The 25,777-nt window shown below is 42.2% G+C and overlaps 1 protein-coding gene across 3 annotated transcripts in view; it reads right to left on the reverse strand.

Moving 5' to 3' along the window:
- rpap2 (RNA polymerase II associated protein 2) overlaps positions 1–25,777 on the reverse strand; it is a 124,708-nt gene that overhangs the window by 38,078 nt on the left and 60,853 nt on the right. For all 3 annotated transcript variants that reach the window (XM_063064655.1, XM_063064657.1, XM_063064656.1), the window contains exon 10: positions 16,752–16,820. In XM_063064655.1, coding sequence (XP_062920725.1) covers positions 16,752–16,820 — 69 coding nt within the window. The remainder of the gene's footprint in view (positions 1–16,751; positions 16,821–25,777) is intronic.

The raw sequence follows: 25,777 nt of genomic DNA on the forward strand, positions 1-25,777 counted from the left end.
AAATTTGCTGATCCAGTTAACCACATTATCATCCAGAACACTGGTACAGATGACAAACAATAATGGACCCAGCTTCGATCCCTTTGGCACTCCACTAGTCACAGGCCTCCAGTCAGAGAGGCAACCATCTACTACCACTCTCTGGCTTCTCCCACAAAGCCTTATCCTGAATGCCAAGTGAGTGAACCTTCTTGACCAACCTCCCATGCAGGACCTTGTGAAAGGCCTTGCAAAAGCCCTTGAAAACAATATTCATTGCCTTGTCTTCATCAACTTCCCAGGTAACTTCCTTGAAAAACTTGGTTAGACACCACCTACCATGCACAAAGTCATGCTGACCGTCTCTAATCATTCCTGTCTGTCCAAATACTCACATATCAGATTCCTTAGAATACCTCCCAATAACTTTCCCACAACTGATGTTAGGTTCACCAGCCTATAATTTCCTGTTTTATTTTCAGAGCATTTTTTAATCAGCAAAAAAACATTAGCTATCCTCTAATCCTCTGATTCCTTATCTGTTGTTAAAGATGATTTAATTATCTCTGCTAGGGCCCCTGCAATTTCTGCACTTGCCTCCCACAGGGTCCAAGGAAACACCTTGTCAAGCCCTGAGGATCTATCCACGCTAATTTCCTCAAGACAGCTAACACCTACTCCTCTGTAATCTGTATAGGGTCTATGAAGTTGCTGCTACTTTACTTCTATGGAGCCTGTGTCTGTCTCCTGAGTAAATACTAACACAAAAAAAATCATTTAAGCTCTCCCCCACCTATCTTGGCTCCACTCATGGATTACTATTTTGATCTTCCAGAGTACCAATGCTCTTAACATATCTGTAGAATTCTTCAGGATTCTCCTTCACCTTATCTGCTACGGCAACCTCATGCCTTCATTTCATTCTCCTGATTTCTTTCTTAAGTGTTCTCTTTCATGTCTTATACTCCATAAGCAACTCATTTGTTCCTGCCTGCCTATACCTGCTATGTACCTCCTTATTTTCTTAACCAGAGCCTCAATATCTCTTGAAAACGAAAATTCCCTGTATCTGTTATCTTTACCTTTTATTTGGACAGGCATATACAAGCTTTGTCCTTGCAAGACTTCACTTTTCAAGACCGCCCACTTACCATCTACACCATTGCCAGAAAATAGCCTGTCCCAATTTACACTTACCTCATCTTTCTGATACCATCAAAATTGGCCGTTCTTCAACTTAAAACATCAACCCCCAGACCAGACCTATCTTTTTCTCATATTTACTTTGAAACTCATGGCATTACGATCACTAGACGTTAAGTATTCCCCTACACAAACTTCTGTCACCTGCCTGTCGCGTTCCCTAATAGCAAATCAGTATTGTACACTCTCTTGTTGGGACTTCCACTTATTAAGGAAACTCTCCTGAACACATTTGACAAACTCTATATATCCAATGATTCGGGCTCATTGGCCATATGTAGCAATGACTTTCACAAATTCACCACTCCTTGGCTAAATAACTTCCTCCTCATCTCTGTTCTAAATGGGATTCTTCCACAATTGTAAACATCCTTTCCAGGTCTACACTATTTAGGCCTTTCAGTATTTGGAGAGTTTCAATGAGATCCTCCCTCATTCTTCTAAACTCCTGTGAGTACAGGCCCAGAACATTAAACGTTCCTCATATGTTAAACTTGCCATTCCCAGGATCATTGTTGTAAAGGTCCTCTGGAACTTCTCCAATGCCAGTATATCCTTTCTTAGATAAGGGGCCCAAAACTGCTTACATTAAACCAGGGGCAGTCTGACCAATACCCTGTAAGCCACAGCATTGGATTTTTGCTCTTGTATTTTAGAACCACGTAAGCAATAGAAACAATTCCTAAATCCAATAAGAGGTTTCCTAAACTGCATCCCTCCTGTAGGTGATAACAGCTGGGATGTTATGTGGACTAGCCATTGTTCTGTTTTAGGAGTGTTGATATCAAGAATTGTATCCTTAGCCATTTTAGTCTTTGCATTGTCAACATGAAAACTGCAACACATTGCTCAGAGCTGAGCATTAATAATAGGTTGTAAAATGTTACAAATTTATCCCTTCAGTTTCTTTCCCCCCCCCCGGAGGATTCATTCAAGATTTATCTTTTGAATCCTTCAATGGGCCAAAACAACCTTTCGCAGCTCACCATAGTTAATTAGTTACAGGCAGTCCCCGGGTTATGAACGTCTGACTTACGGACAACTCGTACTTATGAACGGACTGCCATAAGGCCTATTATATTAAAAATCTGAGTTAAGTACAATGGTTCATAATAACGAACGCACACACTACTTTGTGACTGTCATGAAAACATTGCGCGGCTTCAGCGGTTCGTTAGCTCGAGGAAGGAGAACGCCGTCCGCCATTTTAAGTCGGATCACGTTGCCGTTAACACTGCGTTGAGTGTGTAACTTTGTACTTGGCTTAAATTTTTCTCTTATTTACACTTGTAACCATGCCTCCAAAGCGTAAATCCGATACAAGTGCTGGTGATGCATCAAAGAAAAGGAAAACGATCACGATTGAAAATAAAGTGGAAATAATAAAGCGATCGGAAAGAGATGAAACGCCATTGGTCATTGGAAAAGCGTTAAGCTACAGTCAGTCAACGATGGGAACAATTTTAAAAGATAAAGTGATGATAGCATTTGAGGAAGAAGACTGGGACCCAAAAACTCCAGAACCAAAAAAGTTTTTGACAAAAGAGTTAGCTGAAGCCTTTTGTCTCATTGAAGCAGGGATGGCAAAGTTAGAGGAGCAAGATCCTAATACAGAGAGGTTCACCAAAGTTTACCGTACAGTTAACAAGGGCCTCAGCTGCTACAAGGCCATTTATGACGAGAAAAAGAAAAGTTCTGCATAGAAAGGTAAAATATATACTATATACTAAGACAAACATTTGACTAACTGACTCTAAATAAGAACCGTATGTACCTGTTCCAACTTACCTACAAATTTGAATTAAAGACAGACTTAGGAATGGATCTCGTTCGTAACCTGGGGACTGCCTGTACTTCTTTTGTGATCTATCCTATTTGTTAACCTTTCAACCATCTAACAGGAGCTTTCATTGCTTTTACTAATCCACAACATTTATCCCTGCTCTCTTGGGAGTTATGCTCCTTTAGGGATAGAAGTATTTTTTTATTTCTCAAATATATTTTTACAAGGCAAGTTAATCTCTGCAGGCAACAGAAAGGTCAGGAGATGGAGGAAGCTGAACCTGGTATCTCAGATGAATTATGTGGATGCTGGGTCATGCAAACAGCTGTCAATGGAAACTCAATGTATAGTTCTGGAGGGTGGAATACAGCAGAAACATATCAAATTGCAGAGGAGTCAGGGGAGTTAAAATTATTTCTCTTATCAGTTAACAACAGGAATTCTGCAGATGCTGGAAATTCAAGCAACATACATCAAAGTTGCTGGTGAACGCAGCAGGCCAGGCAGCATCTATAGGAAGAGGCGCAGTCGACGTTTCAGGCCGAGACCCTTCGTCAGGACTAACTGAAGGAAGAGTGAGTAAGGGATTTGAAAGTTGGACGGGGAGGGGGTGATACAAAATGATAGGAGAAGACAGGAGGGGGAGAGATGGAGCCGAGAGCTGGACAGGTGATAGGCAGAAGGGGATACGAGAGGATCATGGGACAGGAGGTCCGGGAAGAAAGACGGGGGGGGGGGGTGACCCAGAGGATGGGCAAGAGGTATATTCAGAGGGACAGAGGGAGAAAAAGGAGAGTGAGAGAAAGAATGTGTGCATTAAAAAGAGTAACAGATGGGGTACGAGGGGGAGGTGGGGCCTAGCAGAAGTTAGAGAAGTCAATGTTCATGCCATCAGGTTGGAGGCTACCCAGACGGAATATAAGGTGTTGTTCCTCCAACCTGAGTGTGGCTTCATCTTTACAGTAGAGGAGGCCGTGGATAGACATGTCAGAATGGGAATGGGATGTGGAATTAAAATGTGTGGCCACTGGGAGATCCTGCTTTCTCTGGCGGACAGAGCGTAGATGTTCAGCAAAGTGGTCTCCCAGTCTGCGTCGGGTCTCACCAATATATAAAAGGCCACATCGGGAGCACCGGACGCAGTATATCACCCCAGTCGACTCACAGGTGAAGTGATGCCTCACCTGGAAGGACTGTTTGGGGCCCTGAATGGTGGTAAGGGAGGAAGTGTAAGGGCATGTGTAGCACTTGTTCCGCTTACACGGATAAGTGCCAGCAGGGAGATCAGTGGGGAGGGATGGGGGGGGACGAATGGACAAGGGAGTTGTGTAGGGAGCGATCCCTGCGGAATGCAGAGAGAGGCGGGGAGGGAAAGATATGCTTAGTGGTGGGATCCCGTTGGAGGTGGCGGAAGTTACGGAGAATAATATGTTGGACCCGGAGGCTGGTGGGGTGGTAGGTGAGGACCAGGGGAACCCTATTCCTAGTGGGGTGGTGGGAGGATGGAGTGAGAGCAGATGTACGTGAAATGGGGGAGATGCGTTTAAGAGCAGAGTTGATAGTGGAGGAAGGGAAGCCCCTTTCTTTAAAAAATGAAGACATCTCCCTCGTCCTAGAATGAAAAGCTTCATCCTGAGAGCAGATGCGGCGGAGACGGAGGAATTGCGAGAAGGGGTGGCGTTTTTGCAAGAGACAGGGTGAGAAGAGGCATAGTCCAGATAGTTGTGAGAGTCAGTAGGCTTATAGTAGACATCAGTGGATAAGCTGTCTCCAGAGACAGAGACAGAAAGATCTAGAAAGAGGAGGGAGGTGTCAGAAATGGACCAGGTAAACTTAAGGGCAGGGTGAAAGTTGGAGGCAAAGTTAATAAAGTCAACGAGTTCTGCATGCGTGCAGGAAGCAGCGCCAATGCAGTCGTCGATGTAGCGAAGGAAAAGTGGGGGACAGATACCAGAATAGGCACGGAACATAGATTGTTCCACAAACCCAACAAAATCTCTTATCAGTTACCTTGGAATTAGATCTTGAAAAATGTTGCTGGAGTTTAAAAAAGAATAAGTACTTGATTGAAACATGCAAGACCCTGATAGGTTTTGACAGGGTGAATATATGGTGCATGTGGGAGAACCTAGAAGCAGGGATATCTGTTTAAAAGATCAGGGTCTGTCTGCCCATTTAACAGAGACAAAATTATTTTTATTTCTCCTCAGTGGTGCTAAGTTCTTGCAACCCTTCCTCAAAGTGGAAATATGGTCTTTGAATAGTTTTAAAACACAAGTAGATGAATACCTGATTTTAAAAAAAGCGGTAAAAATTACCACAGGTAAACGGAAATGCATAGTTAAGGTTATAATCAAATAATAAACCAAGATTATTCCACAGGCTTACAAGGGCCAAGCTATGAAAACATGCTTATGAATAAAGTTGTGTAAATGCACAAACTGTAATGAATAAGGTCGGTGAGCCACCAACACAAATAGTTAGCAATGTGGGAAAACATTGTGACTACGACTGAAACAATGCTCAGCCAAAAGACCAAGACTGAGTACATAAACACAAGAGATCCTGCAGATGCTGGAAATCCAGAGTAAACACGCACAAAGTGCTGGAGGAGCAGCCCCTCCTCCTCCTCCCCTTTATCACATGGTCCATTCACCTCTCCTATCAGATTCCTTCTTTTTCAGCCCTTTTCCAACTATCGCCTCACAGCTTCTCATTTTAACTCCCCCCCACCTTCCCCAATCACATATCTTTCCCCTCACCTGGCTTCACCTATCACCTTCCAACCTGTACTCCTCCGCCTTCCGTCTTATTCTGACTTCTTCCCCCTCCCTTTCCAGTCCGATGACGAGTCCCACCCTGAAATGTAAACTCTTTATTTCTTTCTATAGATGTTGCCTGACATGCTGAGTTCCTCCAGCATTTTGTGTGTGTTTACTAAGATCTAACATTCCTGGAAACAAGGTGTTTGAAAACATAGGGAAGAAAAAAAAATGGGTGGCAGCAGTGATTAAGAAATATATCAGTTAATTCTGGAGAGAGGAGGGCAAGGCCAGAATTCATTGGCTAGAGTTAAGTAACACAGAGGAACCATATCACAAACATTCTACACAATCGGGAAAGCCCCCAACCCCTCTATTTTTCTGAGGAGGCTGAAGAGAGCTGAGCAATGCACACCATATTCACATCATTCTACAAATATGCAGTAGAGAGCATCTAACAAGCTGCATCACTGCATGGTATGGAAACTACACTGAGGCAGACAGGAAGGCTCTACAACAGCTGGTCAAAATTTGCAATACTTCACCAGTATTTGCCTACCTGCTATCAAGGACATAAATACGAAAAGGCGCTGGAAATGGGCCCTAATGATCCTATCCACCCTGCTTGTCCCACTTCCAACAGGAAGCAACAGAGCACCCACACCAGGACCACCAGACTCAACAACAGTTTGTTTGCCAAAGCAGAAAGACTGATCAATACCTTCACCCACTAACCCACCTCTGCACACCCCCCCTCCACCAATACTTTATCATTTCTTGTTAATTACCATATGTACAGACACTCCTGCGCCTAGATTCCCTTTATGGACATACAATCAATCTATGCATATAAGCTATATATTTATATTTATTGTGTTTTTTGATTATTATTGTGTTCTTTATCTTGTATTTTTTTTATGCTGCATCGGATCAGGGATATATTTTGTTCTCCTTTACATTTGTGTGAAGGAATTGACATTAACAATCTTGAATCTATAGTTCACCAAATAGCGAGAGCTGCATATATGCAGGAACATTATACAGACGCTCAGCAAATGCAGTGTATCGATCCTGGGATGTCAGCTGCCAGTAGAAAGATAGGGATAATTTTAGAAGGCAAAGAGGTTGTGGATTTCTTGATATGTGTTCAGTACTTCTTCCATCAGTATGCTTTCAGCTCAACAAGGAAGTAGGCATTGCAGATCCAATTTTGTGGGAAAAGATGGGTGAAGTGAGGCAATTCTAATGGCACAGTGATCATAAGATTTAGACTAGAAATGCAGAAATGCAAGAAGCAATCCTAAATGGCAGAGAGTTAATTTCAATAGAATGGGGTGGGGGGGGGGTGATGTCTGGCCAGAAGCGTAGCTGAACATTTTTAGATCAATGAGGAGGTCTGGCTCTCTGTGCATTCAGCACCATTGTGATACACATTTATGTTTCCATGCTTATGTTGCTTTTGCAGAGCCATCAAGTGGTGAACATGATGGAATGCAGGAACATCAAACTAATCAAAAAAACTGCAGATAATGTAACCTAAAAACCGCTTAAGAATTCAGAGAGTCAAGTATCGACTGTGGAGGCAAAAGGAATGACATACACTTCAGATTGAGACGCTGCATCAGTGCTGAGAACTTACAGGAAAAAGAGTCCAGAACGAGGGGTCACAGTTTGAGGATAGAGGGGAAGCCTTTTAGGACCGAGGTTAGGAAAAACTTCTTCACACAGAGAGTGGTGAATCTGTGGAATTCTCTGCCACAGCAAACTGTTGAGGCCAGTTCATTAGCTATGTTTAAAAGGAAGTTAGATATGGCCCTTGTGGCTACAGGGGTCAGGGGGTATGGAGGGAAGGCTGGGTTCTGAGTTGGATGATCAGCCATGATCATAATAAATGGCGGTGCAGGCTCGAAGGGCCGAATGGCCTACTCCTGCACCTATTTTCTATGTTTCTATGTTTCTATATCGAAGTGGTGGGGGGCGGTGATGACACAGAATCTGGTTGGTGATAGGTAGAAGCAAATCAGATGAGGTGGGAGTGCAGGTGGATAGGGAAGATAGACCGCTGGAGCCACGAAGGGGAAGAGACAGTAAAGGTGAATCAAGGGAGAATAAACTCAGATAGATAGATAGATATGTGGTGATGGACAGACATAACCAAGTGATGGAATCAGAGTCAGAGGCAGAATCAGATTTATTACCAGTATCTCATATAATGTCAATTTTTTTTGTTTTACAGCAGCAAGAAAGTGCAAAGATACAAAAAAAATTCTAAATTACAACATAAATAAATACTTCAAAAATAATGAGTATTCATGGATTAATGGTCTATTCAGAAATCTATTGACACAGACGAAGAAGCTGTTCCAGAACTCTTGAATATGGGTCTTCAGGATCCTGTATCACCTCTGAAGGTCATAACAGGAAGAGGGCATGTCTTATATGGGAACAAGGGCAGGTTGGGGGGGGGGTTGAGAAAAGTGTGGAAAATGTGAATGGAGAGATTGCCTGGGTGGACGAGTGAAAGTGGGATAGACACACAGGAAGAGTGGGTTACCTGGAATCTGAAATTTCAATGTTCATACCATTGAGGTGTAAGCTACACTAAAGGAATACGATATGCTATTCTTCTAGTTTGGATTTGGCTCCACCACGGCAATGGAGAAGGATGAGGAGATAGGTCAGTGTGTCCCTGCACCTACTCCCTCACCATATTCCAGTGACATAAACTGCACTTCCAGGTGAGGCAGAAATTCGCATGCGCCTCCTCCACCCTATCTATTATATTCTGCAACCTTTTTGCAGAACACTTGTGCTCTATCTACAACAGCTATCTTGACCTACAGGTTAAATTAACAAGAGTCCTGATGTACTTTGGAGGAATGGTTACAAATAACAGGACATAAATTAGAAACTTAAAGAGGGGGTATTTGGGGTGGGAGATATTGCAAGGCAAATATTTCAGAAGGTGATACAAGTGAATACAAACTTACACACCTGAATCCCAGGCTACCAGTGCTGAGGCAACATTGTCTCTACCTCTCCACTCAAACTGGATTCAAATATTTTCTCCACATAAAACATTAGTTTTAAGCTTTTAATAGCTGTAATAATTTAGATTCTTACCAACAGATTTGTGGACTCAAATCTCTTCACAATCAAGTTCCTTCACTCCCTTAACATTATATACTTAGCTCATGTTATAGAGCCGTTAATCTAATGAAGATCAGATTCAGTTTTGCTCTCGTTCGAAGCTTCCACCTGTCATTGCTGCAGAGCCACTCCATCAGCAATATGAGATATTTCCCTTGGATTCTGTCAAATCTTTGAGAGAAAAGGGCTGTTTCAGATTCACCCCATGCCTGTAGTGAGTGTATACAACTTAGATATTTCAGACTATATATAGAATAAGTTACCTTAAGTAATTTTGGCAGTTGCCAAATTTATGGCATGTGCCATTAGCTTTAAAAGCTGGGTAAATATGAGAGATAATTTGCTATACAACAAGAAAACTGTTTGTTTTTAGGAATAATTGCTTGGGTACATGCATTTCACATTTTTAAAGAAAAGCCTTCAGACTAGAATCAATTTTTTGGGGTGTTTTCCGTCTCCTTTAATTACATAGCCTTCATCTTGTATCTTACACAGAAATTAATGTTAAGCAAATAAACAAGCGCAACTGAAACCATCCTGGAATCTATTCTGGAGCTGTGCATGTCAGTTGAATATTGCCTCTTGTGTATATCTTTGAATAGCAGAGTTAACTGAAATGACTGATGGCTTTTGTCCTGTGATCCACATCATTTGAAGTATGTTCCAATGTATATCCCAAAGCTAGCACTTTACTCCCAGTACAGTACAACCACGCTCATGCTTTTAGGTGAAAATGTTGGAGGATTAAATCTAAGCTCTGTTGGCAAAATTGACCACAACTCAGTGCCAGTTCAGATAAAAAATTAGCCAAGACATTTTTCGTGCAAAAGCTCTGAAAGCTTTCCATTAGCTTTCACCCAGGGTATATAATACACATCCAGCAGGAATCCTAGCAATGTGAAAAAATAATGCATACATTTATACTAGCAAATATTGAAAGATGCATTTATCTGCATCATTTAATTTTGCAAATTGCTCTCTCAGGTTAAACACAACTGTAAATTTGGAAGGGATATTGAAATCCATACAATTGACAACACTAACTTGTGAATTACAAATTACAAATGTAATTTGATGAGTTTTAATCGGATAGTGCAAGTTCAGAACTAGCTGTTTGCAAGCACATGAAAATCAGTAAAAACCACAAAGTACTAAGAACAGTATCCATTACCCTCTTGAATGTTTTTGAATCTGTAAATGTTATTCTGTAACTGGTCATGGCTGAAATCACAGCAGCGAACAAAACAAAAACTAGCATGACATTTTCGGTTTGCGGGTGCTTTATGAAATCTATTCAAGTGTGCAAAAACATTAAAGAGTCTAAATTTATAGAAAGTAAATTGCTGCTGTTCTGTTGCATTCTATGGCTACCACTGAATGCAGTGAATTTTGTGCCAGAAACGTTAAAAAATTCATAAGATCTGTTTCACAAATTAGCCGTTCACCCATACAAGTTAGGAATAAAAATGACAAAAGATTTGTTCTTACAGTCGATTAAAAATTTATATCAAAGCATTCCAGTAAAGTTACTTTCTGTGTTCTGATTTAATGACTCATTTGAGCAGTAGCTGGCTTTATAACACAGATGCAAGGCTTACTGAAGCCTTCACTAACACTTGCTTGAATTTACTTCCCTGGGACAGGAAAGCTGAAATAATGTGTCAGACTGAAGTAATATCAAGGATAGGAAATGCAATGCTGAGGATGCTGTGAAGATAGCCTGCAGCATATTTTGAGCTGCGAATGTCTACTGGGAACATCTCCACCCAAGAAGTTCCTCTGACCTGGCAGGCCAAAGAGAAGCATGGTACAGCCTGGAGTGAGATCTTTACAATTCCGTAATTCAAGTTGAAAATATTCCAACTGTTCGAAAGCTTCAAAACTGATAAAACTTATTATTCTGGCACAGCATTAAACCACCAGTGATTTATTTAAAATGCAGGATTCATGTCAAAGGCTACATGTAGTACTTGGCCCATACACAGAATTTTGGTTGCAATTAGAAAGTAAATGATTTTGTTCTATAACTAAAGTGTTAACAGTGATCAAAGACTGCAATTATTTCTACCAATATAAAGACATTAGCAAAATATCACGAGAATGCCGGATAATGCTGTCCACGCTCTTTCAACATTAAAATGTGGATAAGAATGGAACTGCACATAAGTGCCAAGTGCTCAAGGATCTCGAATCAACTGGGTGTATGATTTATGGGTTACAAGTTAATTATTGCTATCATAAGAAATACTTATTATTATAATAAAGATATTTGCATAGGTCCATCATTAAGGATCCCCACCACCCAGAACATATTTTGTTATCATCAGGAAGGAGGTACAGAAGCCTGAAGGCACACACCCAATGATTCAGGAAGAGCTTCTTCCCCTCTGCCACCTGATTTCTAAATGGACATTGAATCCATGAACACTACCTCACTACTTTTGTAACTTTGCACTACCTATTTTAACTTAACTATTTATTAGACATATATATATTTAATGTAACTCATTTTTTCTCTATATTTATCATGTACTTCATTGTACTGCTGCCGCTAGGATAACAGATTTCATGACATATGTCAGTGATATTAAATCTGATTCTGATTTTGTTCTCCCTTATAAATTGTATTATCTATAACCTGACCATACCTCACTGTTCCTCATAATTTCACACTCAAAATGCTGGAGGAACTCAACAGGCCAGGAAGCAGCTATGGAGAGGAATAAACGATTAACATTTTGGACCAAGGCCCTTTATGAGGATTTAGCCAGAAGGATCTTGGTCCAAAATGTTGATTCTACAGATGCTGCCTGACTTGCAGAGCTCCTTCAGACTTTGGTGTTTGCTACCCTGGAAATCAGCATTTACAGAATCTCTAGTGTTCCTCATAGCTTATATTCTTTTCATTTGGGGCTTCATGAATCTCTCTGTAGCACCTCAAATTCTCAACTATTTTTGTTATTCTCCAAACAAAGCACTACACTTTACGTTAAACTGGTGAAATCACACAATATCAGTAAAATGCACAAACTGGACTGATTTTGCCAGAGTGCAGTTTCTCCCAGTTCTCACCATTACTTAAAACTTTATATTGTAACTTCAGCATTAAATTGCCAAAATTAAAAGACACTGTGTTTAGGCCGTGGACTGATTTAAATTGGTATCTAGATTAATAAATAATTAATATGCAAATCCAGCAAATAACAGGCAAAGAGAAAGATAGCATTTATATGAGAAAATGAAACATGGATAAAGCGACCAGCAAGTCGAGCATCGGACTGCAATTACTACAAAGGACTGTGAGAACAGCTGAGAGGATCATAGGGGTCTCCCTACCATCCATCAGGGACACTTATCAGGAGCGCTGCATATGCAGGGCCCTTGGTATTATTAAGGATGCCACCCGTCCATCCAGCATCCTCTTTGACTTTCTACCATCAGGCAGGAGACTACAATGCATAAAAACAAGAATGGTCAGGATGAGAGATAGTTTCTTCCCTCAAGCCATTAGACTGGTGAACTCCCTGCCAGATCATATTCAAAGTGTCACTGGTTAATCTATTCCATACCTTACAATGTGTGGGCACGTGGCCAAGTGGTTAAGGCATTGGACTAGCGACCTGAAGGTCGTGAGTTCGAGCCCCAGCTGAGGGAACGTGTTGTGTCCTTGAGCAAGGCACTTAATCACACATTGCTCTGCGACGACACTGGTGCCAAGCTTGTGCACAGCTCTCCGGTGAAAAATGATATCATATCTGTTAAATAGGGGCCATGGACAATTCTGACTTGATGGAGAATGGACGTGAAAGCACAGAGGGACATCTGGAGAAATTTCTGAAACTCCCATTCGCTGCTGTCGCTACTGTGTGATCGGGAAGCTTTCGGAGGGTAGGCCTCAAAATCCCCGGCCTTGCCTGCTTTTGGCGACCGAGAAGGAGGTCGAATCGTTCAGACAGAGATGGCGCTCAGTACTCGGTGTCGGAGAGCTGATCAGAGCTCGAAGTTTTCGGATGACTCAGAGTCGGATTGTGGTCGGCATGACAGGGACAGTTTTTCTTCCTTCTCCCGTCTGCGTGAGATGTGGGACATTTGAGAAACTTTGAACTTTACTGTGCTCACAGACTTCTTCATCAAGTTATGGTATTATTACACTGTTTGTAACTATATGTTATAATTATGTGGTTTTGTCAGTTTTTTCAGTCTTGCTTTGTCCTTTGTTTTGTGATATCACACCGGAGGAAATAATGTATCATTTCTTAATGCATGCATTACTAAATGACAATAAAAGAGGACTACGTGTCTTTATAATCATAAGCTGTATGGGTCCTAATGCCCTTCCCTTGGACAACATTGGTGTCGTGGAGAGGGGAGACTTGCAGCATGGGCAACTGCTGGTCTTTCATACAACCCTGCCCAGGCCTGCGCCCTGGAGACTGCTCCCGTACTAAATGTTGTCTCGTTTCTATATGCATTTAATGGTTATTAACATTATATACATGTATGTAGTTAAATGACAATAAACTTGACTTGACTTAAACCCAGAATTTATTGGCTATCATGCACATTGATAATAATATGCATAATTTCTGATGGAGTGCTATGCTAACAAGATAATTTTATTTCAATTTTATTCCTCAAATTAATTCCTCAACAAGGATGATTTTATACTCAGTCTCGTATCCACGAGATCACAATTTGGGTGGCACGGTAGTGTAGTGGTTAGCACAATGCTTCACAGTACCAGTGACCCAGGTTCAATTCCCGTCGCTGCCTGTAAGGAGCCTGGACATTCTCCCTGTGACCATGTGGGTTTCCTCCGGGTGCTCCAGTTTTCTTCCGCAGTCCAAAGACGTACTGGATGATTGGTTAAATGGTCATTGTAAATTGTCCTATGGTTAGGCTAGGATTAAATCAGGGGATTGCTGGGCGGACTGGCTCAAAGGTCCAAAAGGGAACAGATTCCATGTTGTATCTCAATAACTAAATAAATACATTTCCTGTGATAGACTGCAAAAGTTAAAATAACTGGAACATTATTCAGTGTGTAGAGGTCAGTATACATATGTAACAGTTAACAAATTCTTGAAATTTTTATGACCTTTTTTTAAAAAGGAACATTATAGTTATGGAATAAATGTAGAGTATCAGAATCTGATTAAATAATTAATAATTAAATTATCACAACAACTCTACTAAAATTTTGACAGCAGAGTGGTTTAAAGACAATGCCATGAGAATGATTATAGAATTAAAGAAATAGAGGATAGGGGCTAGACAACAAGAATAATAACGGTTGAGGTCTTCATTGGAAACAACATGCAAAACAATGAACATACATCAAAGTTGCTGGTGAACGCAGCAGGCCAAGCAGCATCTATAGGAAGAGGCGCAGTCGACGTTTCAGGCCGAGACCCTTCGTCAGGACTAACTGAAGGAAGAGTGAGTAAGGGATTTGAAAGCTGGAGGGGGAGGGGGAGATGCAAAATGATAGGAGAAGACAGGAGGGGGAGGGATAGAGCCGAGAGCTGGACAGGTGATAGGCAAAAGGGGATACGAGAGGATCATGGGACAGGAGGCCTAGGGAGAAAGACGGGGGGGGGGGTGACCCAGAGGATGGGCAAGAGGTATATTCAGAGGGACAGAGGGAGAAAAAGGAGAGTGAGAGAAAGAATGTGTGCATAAAAATGAGTAACAGCTGGGGTACGAGGGGGAGGTGGGGCCTAGCGGAAGTTAGAGAAGTCAATGTTCATGCCATCAGGTTGGAGGCTACCCAGACGGAATATAAGGTGTTGTTCCTCCAACCTGAGTGTGGCTTCATCTTTACAGTAGAGGAGGCCGTGGATAGACATGTCAGAATGGGAATGGGATGTGGAATTAAAATGTGTGGCCACTGGGAGATCCTGCTTTCTCTGGCGGACAGAGCGTAGATGGAACATCTGTCCGCCAGAGAAAGCAGGATCTCCCAGTGGCCACACATTTTAATTCCACATCCCATTCCCATTCTGACATGTCTATCCACGGCCTCCTCTACTGTAAAGATGAAGCCACACTCAGGTTGGAGGAACAACACCTTATATTCCGTCTGGGTAGCCTCCAACCTGATGGCATGAACATTGACTTCTCTAACTTCCGCTAGGCCCCACCTCCCCCTCGTACCCCAGCTGTTACTCATTTTTATGCACACATTCTTTCTCTCACTCTCCTTTTTCTCCCTCTGTCCCTCTGAATATACCTCTTGCCCATCCTCTGGGTCACCCCGCCCCCGTCTTTCTCCCTAGGCCTCCTGTCCCATGATCCTCTCGTATCCCCTTTTGCCTATCACCTGTCCAGCTCTCGGCTCTATCCCTCCCCCTCCTGTCTTCTCCTATCATTTTGCATCTCCCCCTCCCCCTCCAGCTTTCAAATCCCTTACTCACTCTTCCTTCAGTTAGTCCTGGCGAAGGGTCTCGGCCTGAAACGTCGACTGCGCCTCTTCCTATAGATGCTGCTTGGCCTGCTGCGTTCACCAGCAACTTTGATGTATGTTGCTTGAATTTCCAGCATCTGCAGAATTCCTGTTGTTTGCAAAACAATGACCTTGTTACCCAAATGCATTAATTCATGATGAAGCAAAACACTGAAAGGAAATTTTTCCAATCTCCCTTAAATCATACATTAAAATATATATAATGCTTAAATGCTGCACTGGAAGGAATCTCAGTTTGTTCAATTCAAAATTTAAAAAAGATCAAACATTCATTTTAGGAACTTATTCCAGTTTAACTCAGCTTTTCCCTAACTGGATTTGGATATATTTAAATACATACAAGTTACTTTACTTAATCATAAATAAAACAGTAATATAAATTTTAACATTTTGTAAGCTATTCAATTCACTCTATATTATGCATCTACAGCACAAGGACCCAAAACTGTAGCAACTCTATATTACGCATCTACAGCACAAGGACCCAAAACTGTAGCATAGAGAGAAAAATGATTACAGTGTAGCTTTCCATGATATCTTCAATTCAGAACAAGACAGCGGTGTTTACTAAAATAAGCAGGTACTATAAACGTCAGCTGAGGACATGGGTGAACCTGGATGAAAAGATCTTGAATCAACCAACCTGATGATGTGCGATGTAAAACAACATACAAATACGTTATAAGACTAATCCTGTAAAGGCGGCCCATCAGCTGGAATTAAAATGAGTAAATCCAATGCAACAAGAGTGGACAACATCTAGAGTTTCAGATTATGAAAGATATGAGTGTTATGAAATTTTATACAGTAAAGTGTGTACTTTGTACATTTTCAGTGTATTATTTCATATGATGAAAGCAAACTCCACTGCAGACTATTTTCATAACTGTAAAGAAATTGATAAATGTAAAGTCTTCATACTTTTAAACTTCTTTATGTAACTACTAATCATTTAGAACATAGAAAGCCTACAGCACAATACAGGCCCTTTGGCCCAATACAGATATTATTAGGGTTACCCATAGCCCTCTATTTTTCTAAGCTCCATGTACCTATCCAGGAGTCTCTTAAAAGACCCTATGGTACCCGCCTCCACCACCGTTGCCGGCAGCCCATTCCACGCATTCACCATTCTCTGTGTAAAAAACTTACCCCTGATATCTCCTCTGTATCTACTCCCAAGCACCTTAAACGTGCACTCTTGTGGCAGCCGTTTTAGCCCTGGGAAAAAGCCTCTGACAATCTACACGACCAATGCCTCTCATCATCTTATACACCTCTATCAGGCCACCTCTCATCCTCCGTTGTTCCAAGGAGAAAAGGCCGAGTTCAATTTATCCAATATAAACTCTTCTCAAGGACATTTTATATTAAGTTTTGAACAAAAGTAACATTGTGAAACACTTACACTGAAAGCAGCACAACTGCAATCAAGGTCCACTCTGGAGTTCTGTGAATAATATTTTTGTTGGTCAGTCTGGAAAACACAGAAAATAATCAGCTAAAAGAGCGACTTCTTTAACCTTCCTTTGTTCAATTAATAATAAAAATGATCTTATTTCTTAAAGAGCTCAAGTGCATACATAAAGACATGGTTTTGGTCAGATACCACAGCTCCCAGGCTATATACTTGAGCTCCAGTATCTGAGGCCAAATGCAAACTGGAGGAACAGCACCTCATATTCCTCCTGGGCAGGCTACACGCAAACAGCATGAATACAGAGTTCTTTAATTTCAGGTAACCTACACCTGCTCACAGAATCATAGAGTTATATAGCTCTGGAAACAAGCCTTTCAATCCTAACATTTCATAGAAACATAGAAAATAGGTGCAGGAGTAGGCCATTTGGCCCTTCGAGCCTGCACCGCCATTTATTATGATCATGGCTGATCATCAAACTCAGAACCCAGCCTTCCCTCCATACCCCCTGACCCCTGTAGCCACAAGGGCCATATCTAACTTCCTTTTAAACATAGCTAATGAACTGGCCTCAACAGTTTGCTGTGGCAGAGAATTCCACAGATTCACCACTCTCTGTGTGAAGAAGTTTTTCCTAATCTCGGTCCTAAAAGGCTTCCCCTCTATCCTCAAACTGTGACCCCTCGTTCTGGACCTCCCCAACATCGGGAACAATCTTCCCGCATCTAGCCTGTCCAATCCCTTTAGGATCTTATACGTTTCAATCAGATCCCCCCTCAATCTTCTAAATTCCAACGAGTACAAGCCCAGTTCATCCAGTCTTTCTTCATATGAAAGACCTGCCATCCCAGGAATCAATCTGGTGAACCTTCTTTGTACTCCCTCTATGGCAAAGATGTCTTTCCTCAGATTAGGGGACCAAAACTGCACACAATACTCCAGGTATGGTCTCACCAAGGCCTTGTACAACTGCAGTAGTACCTCCCTGCTCCTGTACTCGAATCCTCTCGCTATAAATGCCAGCATACCGTTCGCCTTTTTCACCGCCTGCTGTACCTGCATGCCCACTTTCAATGACTGGTGTATAATGACACCCAGGTCTCGTTGCACCTCCCCTTTTCCTAATCGGCCACCATTCAGATAATATAATTTCCATGCCAAACAAGTTATGTAACTGAGCCAGTCTCATTTGCTTGCTGTGGCCCATATTCCCCTAAACCAGGGGTTCCCAACCTTCTTTATGCCATGGACCCCTGCCACTAACCGACGGGTCCATGGACCCAAGGTTGGGAAACCCTGCTTTAAATGTTTCCTATCCACGTACCTATTCACACTTTAAAATGTCTAACTGTACTTGCTTCTACAGCTTTCTCTGGCAGCTTGCTGAGTGAAAAAGTTGTCCTGCAGGTCCCTTTTAAATCTTTTCCCTCTCACTTTAAACCCATGCTCTCCAGTTTTGGACTCTCCTGCCATGGGGAAAAGACTGTGGCTATTCTCTTATCTAGGCTCCTCATGATTTTATAAACCTCTATAAAATCACTCCACAATCTTCTCAGCTTGATGGAAAAGAGTCTTGTCATATCCAGCCTCTCCTTATACTCAAACCCTCCAGTCCCAGTAATATCTTCATAAATCTTTATTTCTTTTCAGTTTAATGCCATCCTTCTGGTTGCAGAGAGATCAGAACTATATGCAGTATTCCAAATGCGGACTTACCAAAGGCTTGTACAGCTGTGATGTGATGTCCCAACTCCAGCGCTCTACAGTATACCCTAACTGCTGAAGGCAAGCATGCCAAGTACCTTCTTCACCACTCTCTCTGCCTTGAAGTCACCAATTCAAGGAACTATATCTAGTATCTGCTCACCTAGATCTCTCGACAACACTTCCAAGGGACCCAACCATTTACTGTGCAAGCCTGGCCCTAGTTTGTGTTAACAAAATGCAATTCTTTGTATATTTCTGAGATAAGCTCCATCTGCCATTCCTCAGCCCACTGGCCCAGATGACCAAGATCCCTTGCGAATCTCAGATAACCTTCTTACAGTCCATTATACCACAAACTTACTAAATTTGGTACCTACATTAGCATTTTAATCGTTAATATAACTGATGAACAAAAGTGGACACATCATTGATTCCTCTGATAAACCACTGGTCTTGTTCCTCCAAGCAACTCTCTACCACCACCCTCCTCCTCCTACCTTCAAGCCAATTGGTTAGCTTGCCCTGGATCCTGCGTTATCTAACCTTCCAGATTAGCCCACCATTATCTCTCCTCCTGATCCACCCAGGAGGATCCCTACTTTCCAAATATCAATAAAGAAATAAGTCAGAAAATAATACTATACTTCCCTATCATTACAAAATAATTACAAAAACCTAAAGAGTGGAACAGAACGAGAACAAACATTTATTTCAACTGTTGAAATACATTGGCATTTTATTCTTCAAGATCTAAACATCACTGTGGTAATAATCAATACAGCAAAATATATTTAGTATTCAAATTCAATTAAAGCATAAACATGTGAAGAAGCCTTTTGTACACAAGCTGCATTCCTGTTACAATTCTTTGCACGGCAAAATGCAATATAGGGGTTGTCTAGGTCATGGAAGACTTGGTTTACAAAAATCCAATTCCCTCAGACTCTGCTCTCTGGTATAGTACTCAAATACATTCAACAAAAAGCAATACAGATATCAGCCATAGACAAAAATCAACGCCTTCTCCAAACTCTCATTCAGAAAATATCAAAAGTTACAAACTCCGAGCTACTCCTCAGCAGCACACACTTAAATTTCATTAAACTACCTATAGTTTTCTCACTTTTAGCAGGTATCACTTCACCCAGACTGCATTTAGATGAAACACATCCTCACCAGTGCTTTATAGGTCTCAACATCACATCCTTGCTTTTATATGCTAGTCCTCTTGAAATGAATGCTAACTTCATCCAGAGAGTGGTGAATCTGTGGAATTTTTTGCCACAGGCAGCTGTGGAGGCCAAATCTTTATGTACAATGTATATTTAAGGCAGATGTTGATAGATTCTTGATTGGTCAGAGCATGAATGGATATGGGGAGAAGGCAGGAGATGGGGCCAAGAGGAAAATTCGATTGGCCATGATTAAATGGTGGAGTAGATTTGATGGGTCAAATGGCCTAATTCTGCTCCTATATCTTGTAGATATATCAATGTAGATGTGACAAATAAAGCTAATCTTTATAACATGCATCTAGCCCTAGCAATGATTTAACAAATAAATTTCTCTACTTTTGAGATTTTTTTGGACTAATTTTTAAATGAATACTCTAAAATAAATGAGTAGCTTATCAGCTATCAAACAAAATGATTGACATATTCATCTTGACAGCCCATTCAATAGCAACATCCTGGCTAAACAACATCCTGACATAGGTAGGAAAAGGGATGAGGTCCTGAAAGAAGAATATAGGGAGCTAGGAAGGGAGTTGAGAAAAAGGACCGCAAAGGTAGTAATCTCGGGATTACTGCCTGTGCCACGCGACAGTGAGAGTAGGAATGCGATGAGGTGGAGGATAAATGCGTGGCTGAGGGATTGGAGCAGGGGGCAGGGATTCAAGTTTTTGGATCATTGGGACCTCTTTTGGCGTAGGTGTGACCTGTACAAAAAGGACGGGTTACACTTAAATCCTAGGGGGACCAATATCCTGGCAGGGAGATTAGCGGGGGCTACTGAGGTGACTTTAAACTAGAATGGTTGGGGGGTGGGAATCAAATTAAAGCGGCTAGGCGTGAGGAGGTTAGTTCACAACAGAGGGATGGGAACCAGTGCAGAGAGACAGAGGAGTGTAAAGTGAGCGTAGAAGCAAAAAGTACAAAGGGGAAAAGTAAAAGTGGCAGGCCGACAAATCCAGGGCAAGCATTAAAAAGGGCTAAGAGAGTTGTAAAAGAGCGCCTGAAGGCTTTATGTGTCAATGCAAGGAGCATTCGTAATAAGGTGGATGAATTGAAAGTGCAGATTGTTATTAATGATTATGATATAGTTGGGATCACAGAGACATGGCTCCAGGGTGACCAGGGATGGGAGCTCAACGTTCAGGGATATTCAATATTCAGGAGGGATAGACACGAAGGAAGGGGAGGTGGGGTGGCGTTGCTGGTTAATAAAGAGATTAACGCAATAGAAAGGAAGGACATAAGCCGGGAAGATGTGGAATCGATATGGGTAGAGCTGCGTAACACTAAGGGGCAGAAGACGCTGCTGGGAGTTGTGTACAGGCCACCTAACAGTAGTAGTGAGGTCGGAGATGGTATTAAACAGGAAATTAGAAATGTGTGCAATAAAGGAACAGCAGTTATAATGGGTGACTTCAATCTACATGTAGACTGGGTGAACCAAATTGGTAAAGGTGCTGAGGAAGAGGATTTCTTGGAATGTATGCGGGATGGTTTTTTGAACCAACATGTCGAGGAACCGACTAGAGAGCAGGCTATTCTGGACTGGGTTTTGAGCAATGAGGAAGGGTTAATTAGCGATCTTGTCGTGAGAGGCCCCTTGGGTAAGAGTGACCATAATATGGTGGAATTCTTCATTAACATGGAGAGTGACGTAGTTAATTCAGAAACAAAGGTTCTGAACTTAAAGAGGGGTAACTTTGAAGGTATGAGACATGAATTAGCTAAGATAGACTGGCAAATGACACTTCAAGGATTGACGGTGGATATGCAATGGCAGGCATTTAAAGGTTGCATGGATGAACTACAACAATTGTTCATCCCAGTTTGGCAAAAGAATAAATCAAGGAAGGTAGTGCACCCGTGGCTGACAAGAGAAATTAGGGATAGTATCAATTCCAAAGAAGTAGCATACAAATTAGCCAGAGAAAGTGGCTCACCTGAGGACTGGGAGAAATTCAGAGTTCAGCAGAGGAGGACAAAGGGCTTAATTAGGAAGGGGAAAAAAGATTATGAGAGAAAACTGGCAGAGAACATAAAAACGGACTGTAAAAGCTTTTATAGATATGTAAAAAGGAAAAGACTGATAAAGACAAATGTAGGTCCCCTGCAAACAGAAACAGGTGAATTGATTATGGGGAGCAAGGACATGGCAGACCAATTGAATAATTACTTTGGTTCTGTCTTCACTAAGGAGGACATAAATAATCTTCCAGAAATAGTAAGGGACAGAGGGTCCAGTGAGATGGAGGAACTGAGCGAAATACATGTTAGTAGGGAAGTGGTGTTAGGTAAATTGAAGGGATTGAAGGCAGATAAATCCCCAGGGCCAGATGGTCTGCATCCCAGAGTGCTTAAGGAAGTGGCCCAAGAAATAGTGGATGCATTAGTGATAATTTTTCAAAACTCGTTAGATTCTGGACTAGTTCCTGAGGATTGGAGGGTGGCTAATGTAACCCCACTTTTTAAAAAAGGAGGGAGAGAGAAACCGGGGAATTATAGGCCGGTTAGCCTAACGTCGGTGGTGGGGAAACTGCTGGAGTCAGTTATCAAGGATGTGATAACAGCACATTTGGAAAGCGGTGAAATGATCGGACAAAGTCAGCATGGATTTGTGAAAGGAAAATCATGTCTGACGAATCTCATAGAATTTTTTGAGGATGTAACTAGTAGAGTGGATAGGGGAGAACCAGTGGATGTGGTATATTTGGATTTTCAAAAGGCTTTTGACAAGGTCCCACATAGGAGATTAGTGTGCAAACTTAAAGCACACGGTATTGGGGGTAAGGTATTGGTGTGGGTGGAGAATTGGTTAGCAGACAGGAAGCAAAGAGTGGGAATAAACGGGACCTTTTCAGAATGGCAGGCGGTGACTAGTGGGGTACCGCAAGGCTCAGTGCTGGGACCCCAGTTGTTTACAATATATATTAATGACTTGGATGAGGGAATTAAATGCAGCATCTCCAAGTTTGCGGATGACACGAAGCTGGGTGGCAGTGTTAGCAGTGAGGAGGATGCTAAGAGGATGCAGGGTGACTTGGATAGGTTGGGTGAGTGGGCAAACTCATGGCAGATGCAATTTAATGTGGATAAATGTGAAGTTATCCACTTTGGTGGCAAAAATAGGAAAACAGATTATTATCTGAATGGTGGCCGATTAGGAAAAGGGGAGGTGCAACGAGACCTGGGTGTCATTATACACCAGTCATTGAAAGTGGGCATGCAGGTACAGCAGGCGGTGAAAAAGGCGAACGGTATGCTGGCATTTATAGCGAGAGGATTCGAGTACAGGAGCAGGGAGGTACTACTGCAGTTGTACAAGGCCTTGGTGAGACCACACCTGGAGTATTGTGTGCAGTTTTGGTCCCCTAATCTGAGGAAAGACATCTTTGCCATAGAGGGAGTACAAAGAAGGTTCACCAGATTGATTCCTGGGATGGCAGGTCTTTCATATGAAGAAAGACTGGATGAACTGGGCTTGTACTCGTTGGAATTTAGAAGATTGAGGGGGGATCTGATTGAAACGTATAAGATCCTAAACGGATTGGACAGGCTAGATGCAGGAAGATTGTTCCCGATGTTGGGGAGGTCTAGAACGAGGGGTCACAGTTTGAGGATAGAGGGGAAGCCTTTTAGGACCGAGGTTAGGAAAAACTTCTTCACACAGAGAGTGGTGAATCTGTGGAATTCTCTGCCACAGCAAACTGTTGAGGCCAGTTCATTAGCTATGTTTAAAAGGAAGTTAGATATGGCCCTTGTGGCTACAGGGGTCAGGGGGTATGGAGGGAAGGCTGGGTTCTGAGTTGGATGATCAGCCATGATCATAATAAATGGCGGTGCAGGCTCGAAGGGCCGAATGGCCTACTCCTGCACCTATTTTCTATGTTTCTATGTTTCTAAATTAGCCAGAGAAAGTGGCTCACCTGAGGACTGGGAGAAATTCAGAGTTCAGCAGAGGAGGACAAAGGGCTTAATTAGGAAGGGGAAAAAAGATTATGAGAGAAAACTGGCAGAGAACATAAAAACGGACTGTAAAAGCTTTTATAGATATGTAAAAAGGAAAAGACTGATAAAGACAAATGTAGGTCCCCTGCAAACAGAAACAGGTGAATTGATTATGGGGAGCAAGGACATGGCAGACCAATTGAATAATTACTTTGGTTCTGTCTTCACTAAGGAGGACATAAATAATCTTCCAGAAATAGTAAGGGACAGAGGGTCCAGTGAGATGGAGGAACTGAGCGAAATACATGTTAGTAGGGAAGTGGTGTTAGGTAAATTGAAGGGATTGAAGGCAGATAAATCCCCAGGGCCAGATGGTCTGCATCCCAGAGTGCTTAAGGAAGTGGCCCAAGAAATAGTGGATGCATTAGTGATAATTTTTCAAAACTCGTTAGATTCTGGACTAGTTCCTGAGGATTGGAGGGTGGCTAATGTAACCCCACTTTTTAAAAAAGGAGGGAGAGAGAAACCGGGGAATTATAGGCCGGTTAGCCTAACGTCGGTGGTGGGGAAACTGCTGGAGTCAGTTATCAAGGATGTGATAACAGCACATTTGGAAAGCGGTGAAATGATCGGACAAAGTCAGCATGGATTTGTGAAAGGAAAATCATGTCTGACGAATCTCATAGAATTTTTTGAGGATGTAACTAGTAGAGTGGATAGGGGAGAACCAGTGGATGTGGTATATTTGGATTTTCAAAAGGCTTTTGACAAGGTCCCACACAGGAGATTAGTGTGCAAACTTAAAGCACATGGTATTGGGGGTAAGGTATTGGTGTGGGTGGAGAATTGGTTAGCAGACAGGAAGCAAAGAGTGGGAATAAACGGGACCTTTTCAGAATGGCAGGCGGTGACTAGTGGGGTACCGCAAGGCTCAGTGCTGGGACCCCAGTTGTTTACAATATATATTAATGACTTGGATGAGGGAATTAAATGCAGCATCTCCAAGTTTGCGGATGACACGAAGCTGGGTGGCAGTGTTAGCAGTGAGGAGGATGCTAAGAGGATGCAGGGTGACTTGGATAGGTTGGGTGAGTGGGCAAACTCATGGCAGATGCAATTTAATGTGGATAAATGTGAAGTTATCCACTTTGGTGGCAAAAATAGGAAAACAGATTATTATCTGAATGGTGGCCGATTAGGAAAAGGGGAGGTGCAACGAGACCTGGGTGTCATTATACACCAGTCATTGAAAGTGGGCATGCAGGTACAGCAGGCGGTGAAAAAGGCGAACGGTATGCTGGCATTTATAGCGAGAGGATTCGAGTACAGGAGCAGGGAGGTACTACTGCAGTTGTACAAGGCCTTGGTGAGACCACACCTGGAGTATTGTGTGCAGTTTTGGTCCCCTAATCTGAGGAAAGACATCCTTGCCATAGAGGGAGTACAAAGAAGGTTCACCAGATTGATTCCTGGGATGGCAGGTCTTTCATATGAAGAAAGACTGGATGAACTGGGCTTGTACTCGTTGGAATTTAGAAGATTGAGGGGGGATCTGATTGAAACGTATAAGATCCTAAAGGGATTGGACAGGCTAGATGCGGGAAGATTGTTCCCGATGTTGGGGAGGTCTAGAACGAGGGGTCACAGTTTGAGGATAGAGGGGAAGCCTTTTAGGACCGAGGTTAGGAAAAACTTCTTCACACAGAGAGTGGTGAATCTGTGGAATTCTCTGCCACAGCAAACTGTTGAGGCCAGTTCATTAGCTATGTTTAAAAGGAAGTTAGATATGGCCCTTGTGGCTACAGGGGTCACGGGGTATGGAGGGAAGGCTGGGTTCTGAGTTGGATGATCAGCCATGATCATAATAAATGGCGGTGCAGGCTCGAAGGGCCGAATGGCCTACTCCTGCACCTATTTTCTATGTTTCTATGTTTCTAAACTGCCATGAGATACAATGAAAGAGACAGTTTAAATTCACACGGGGTAAGTGTGAAAAATACCAGTGATAGCATCTTTATTCTTATGCTCTACAAGGATAACATTATTGATTGCAGAGTGGGGAAGCAACATTCTTTGATATAAACCAAAGAATGCAGTTATCTGCATCAATTAGAGGAGCCTCTTTTC

Source organism: Mobula hypostoma, chromosome 12 (genome assembly GCF_963921235.1).
Source record: "Mobula hypostoma chromosome 12, sMobHyp1.1, whole genome shotgun sequence".
In the NCBI taxonomy this organism is placed as follows: Eukaryota; Metazoa; Chordata; class Chondrichthyes; order Myliobatiformes; family Myliobatidae; genus Mobula; species Mobula hypostoma.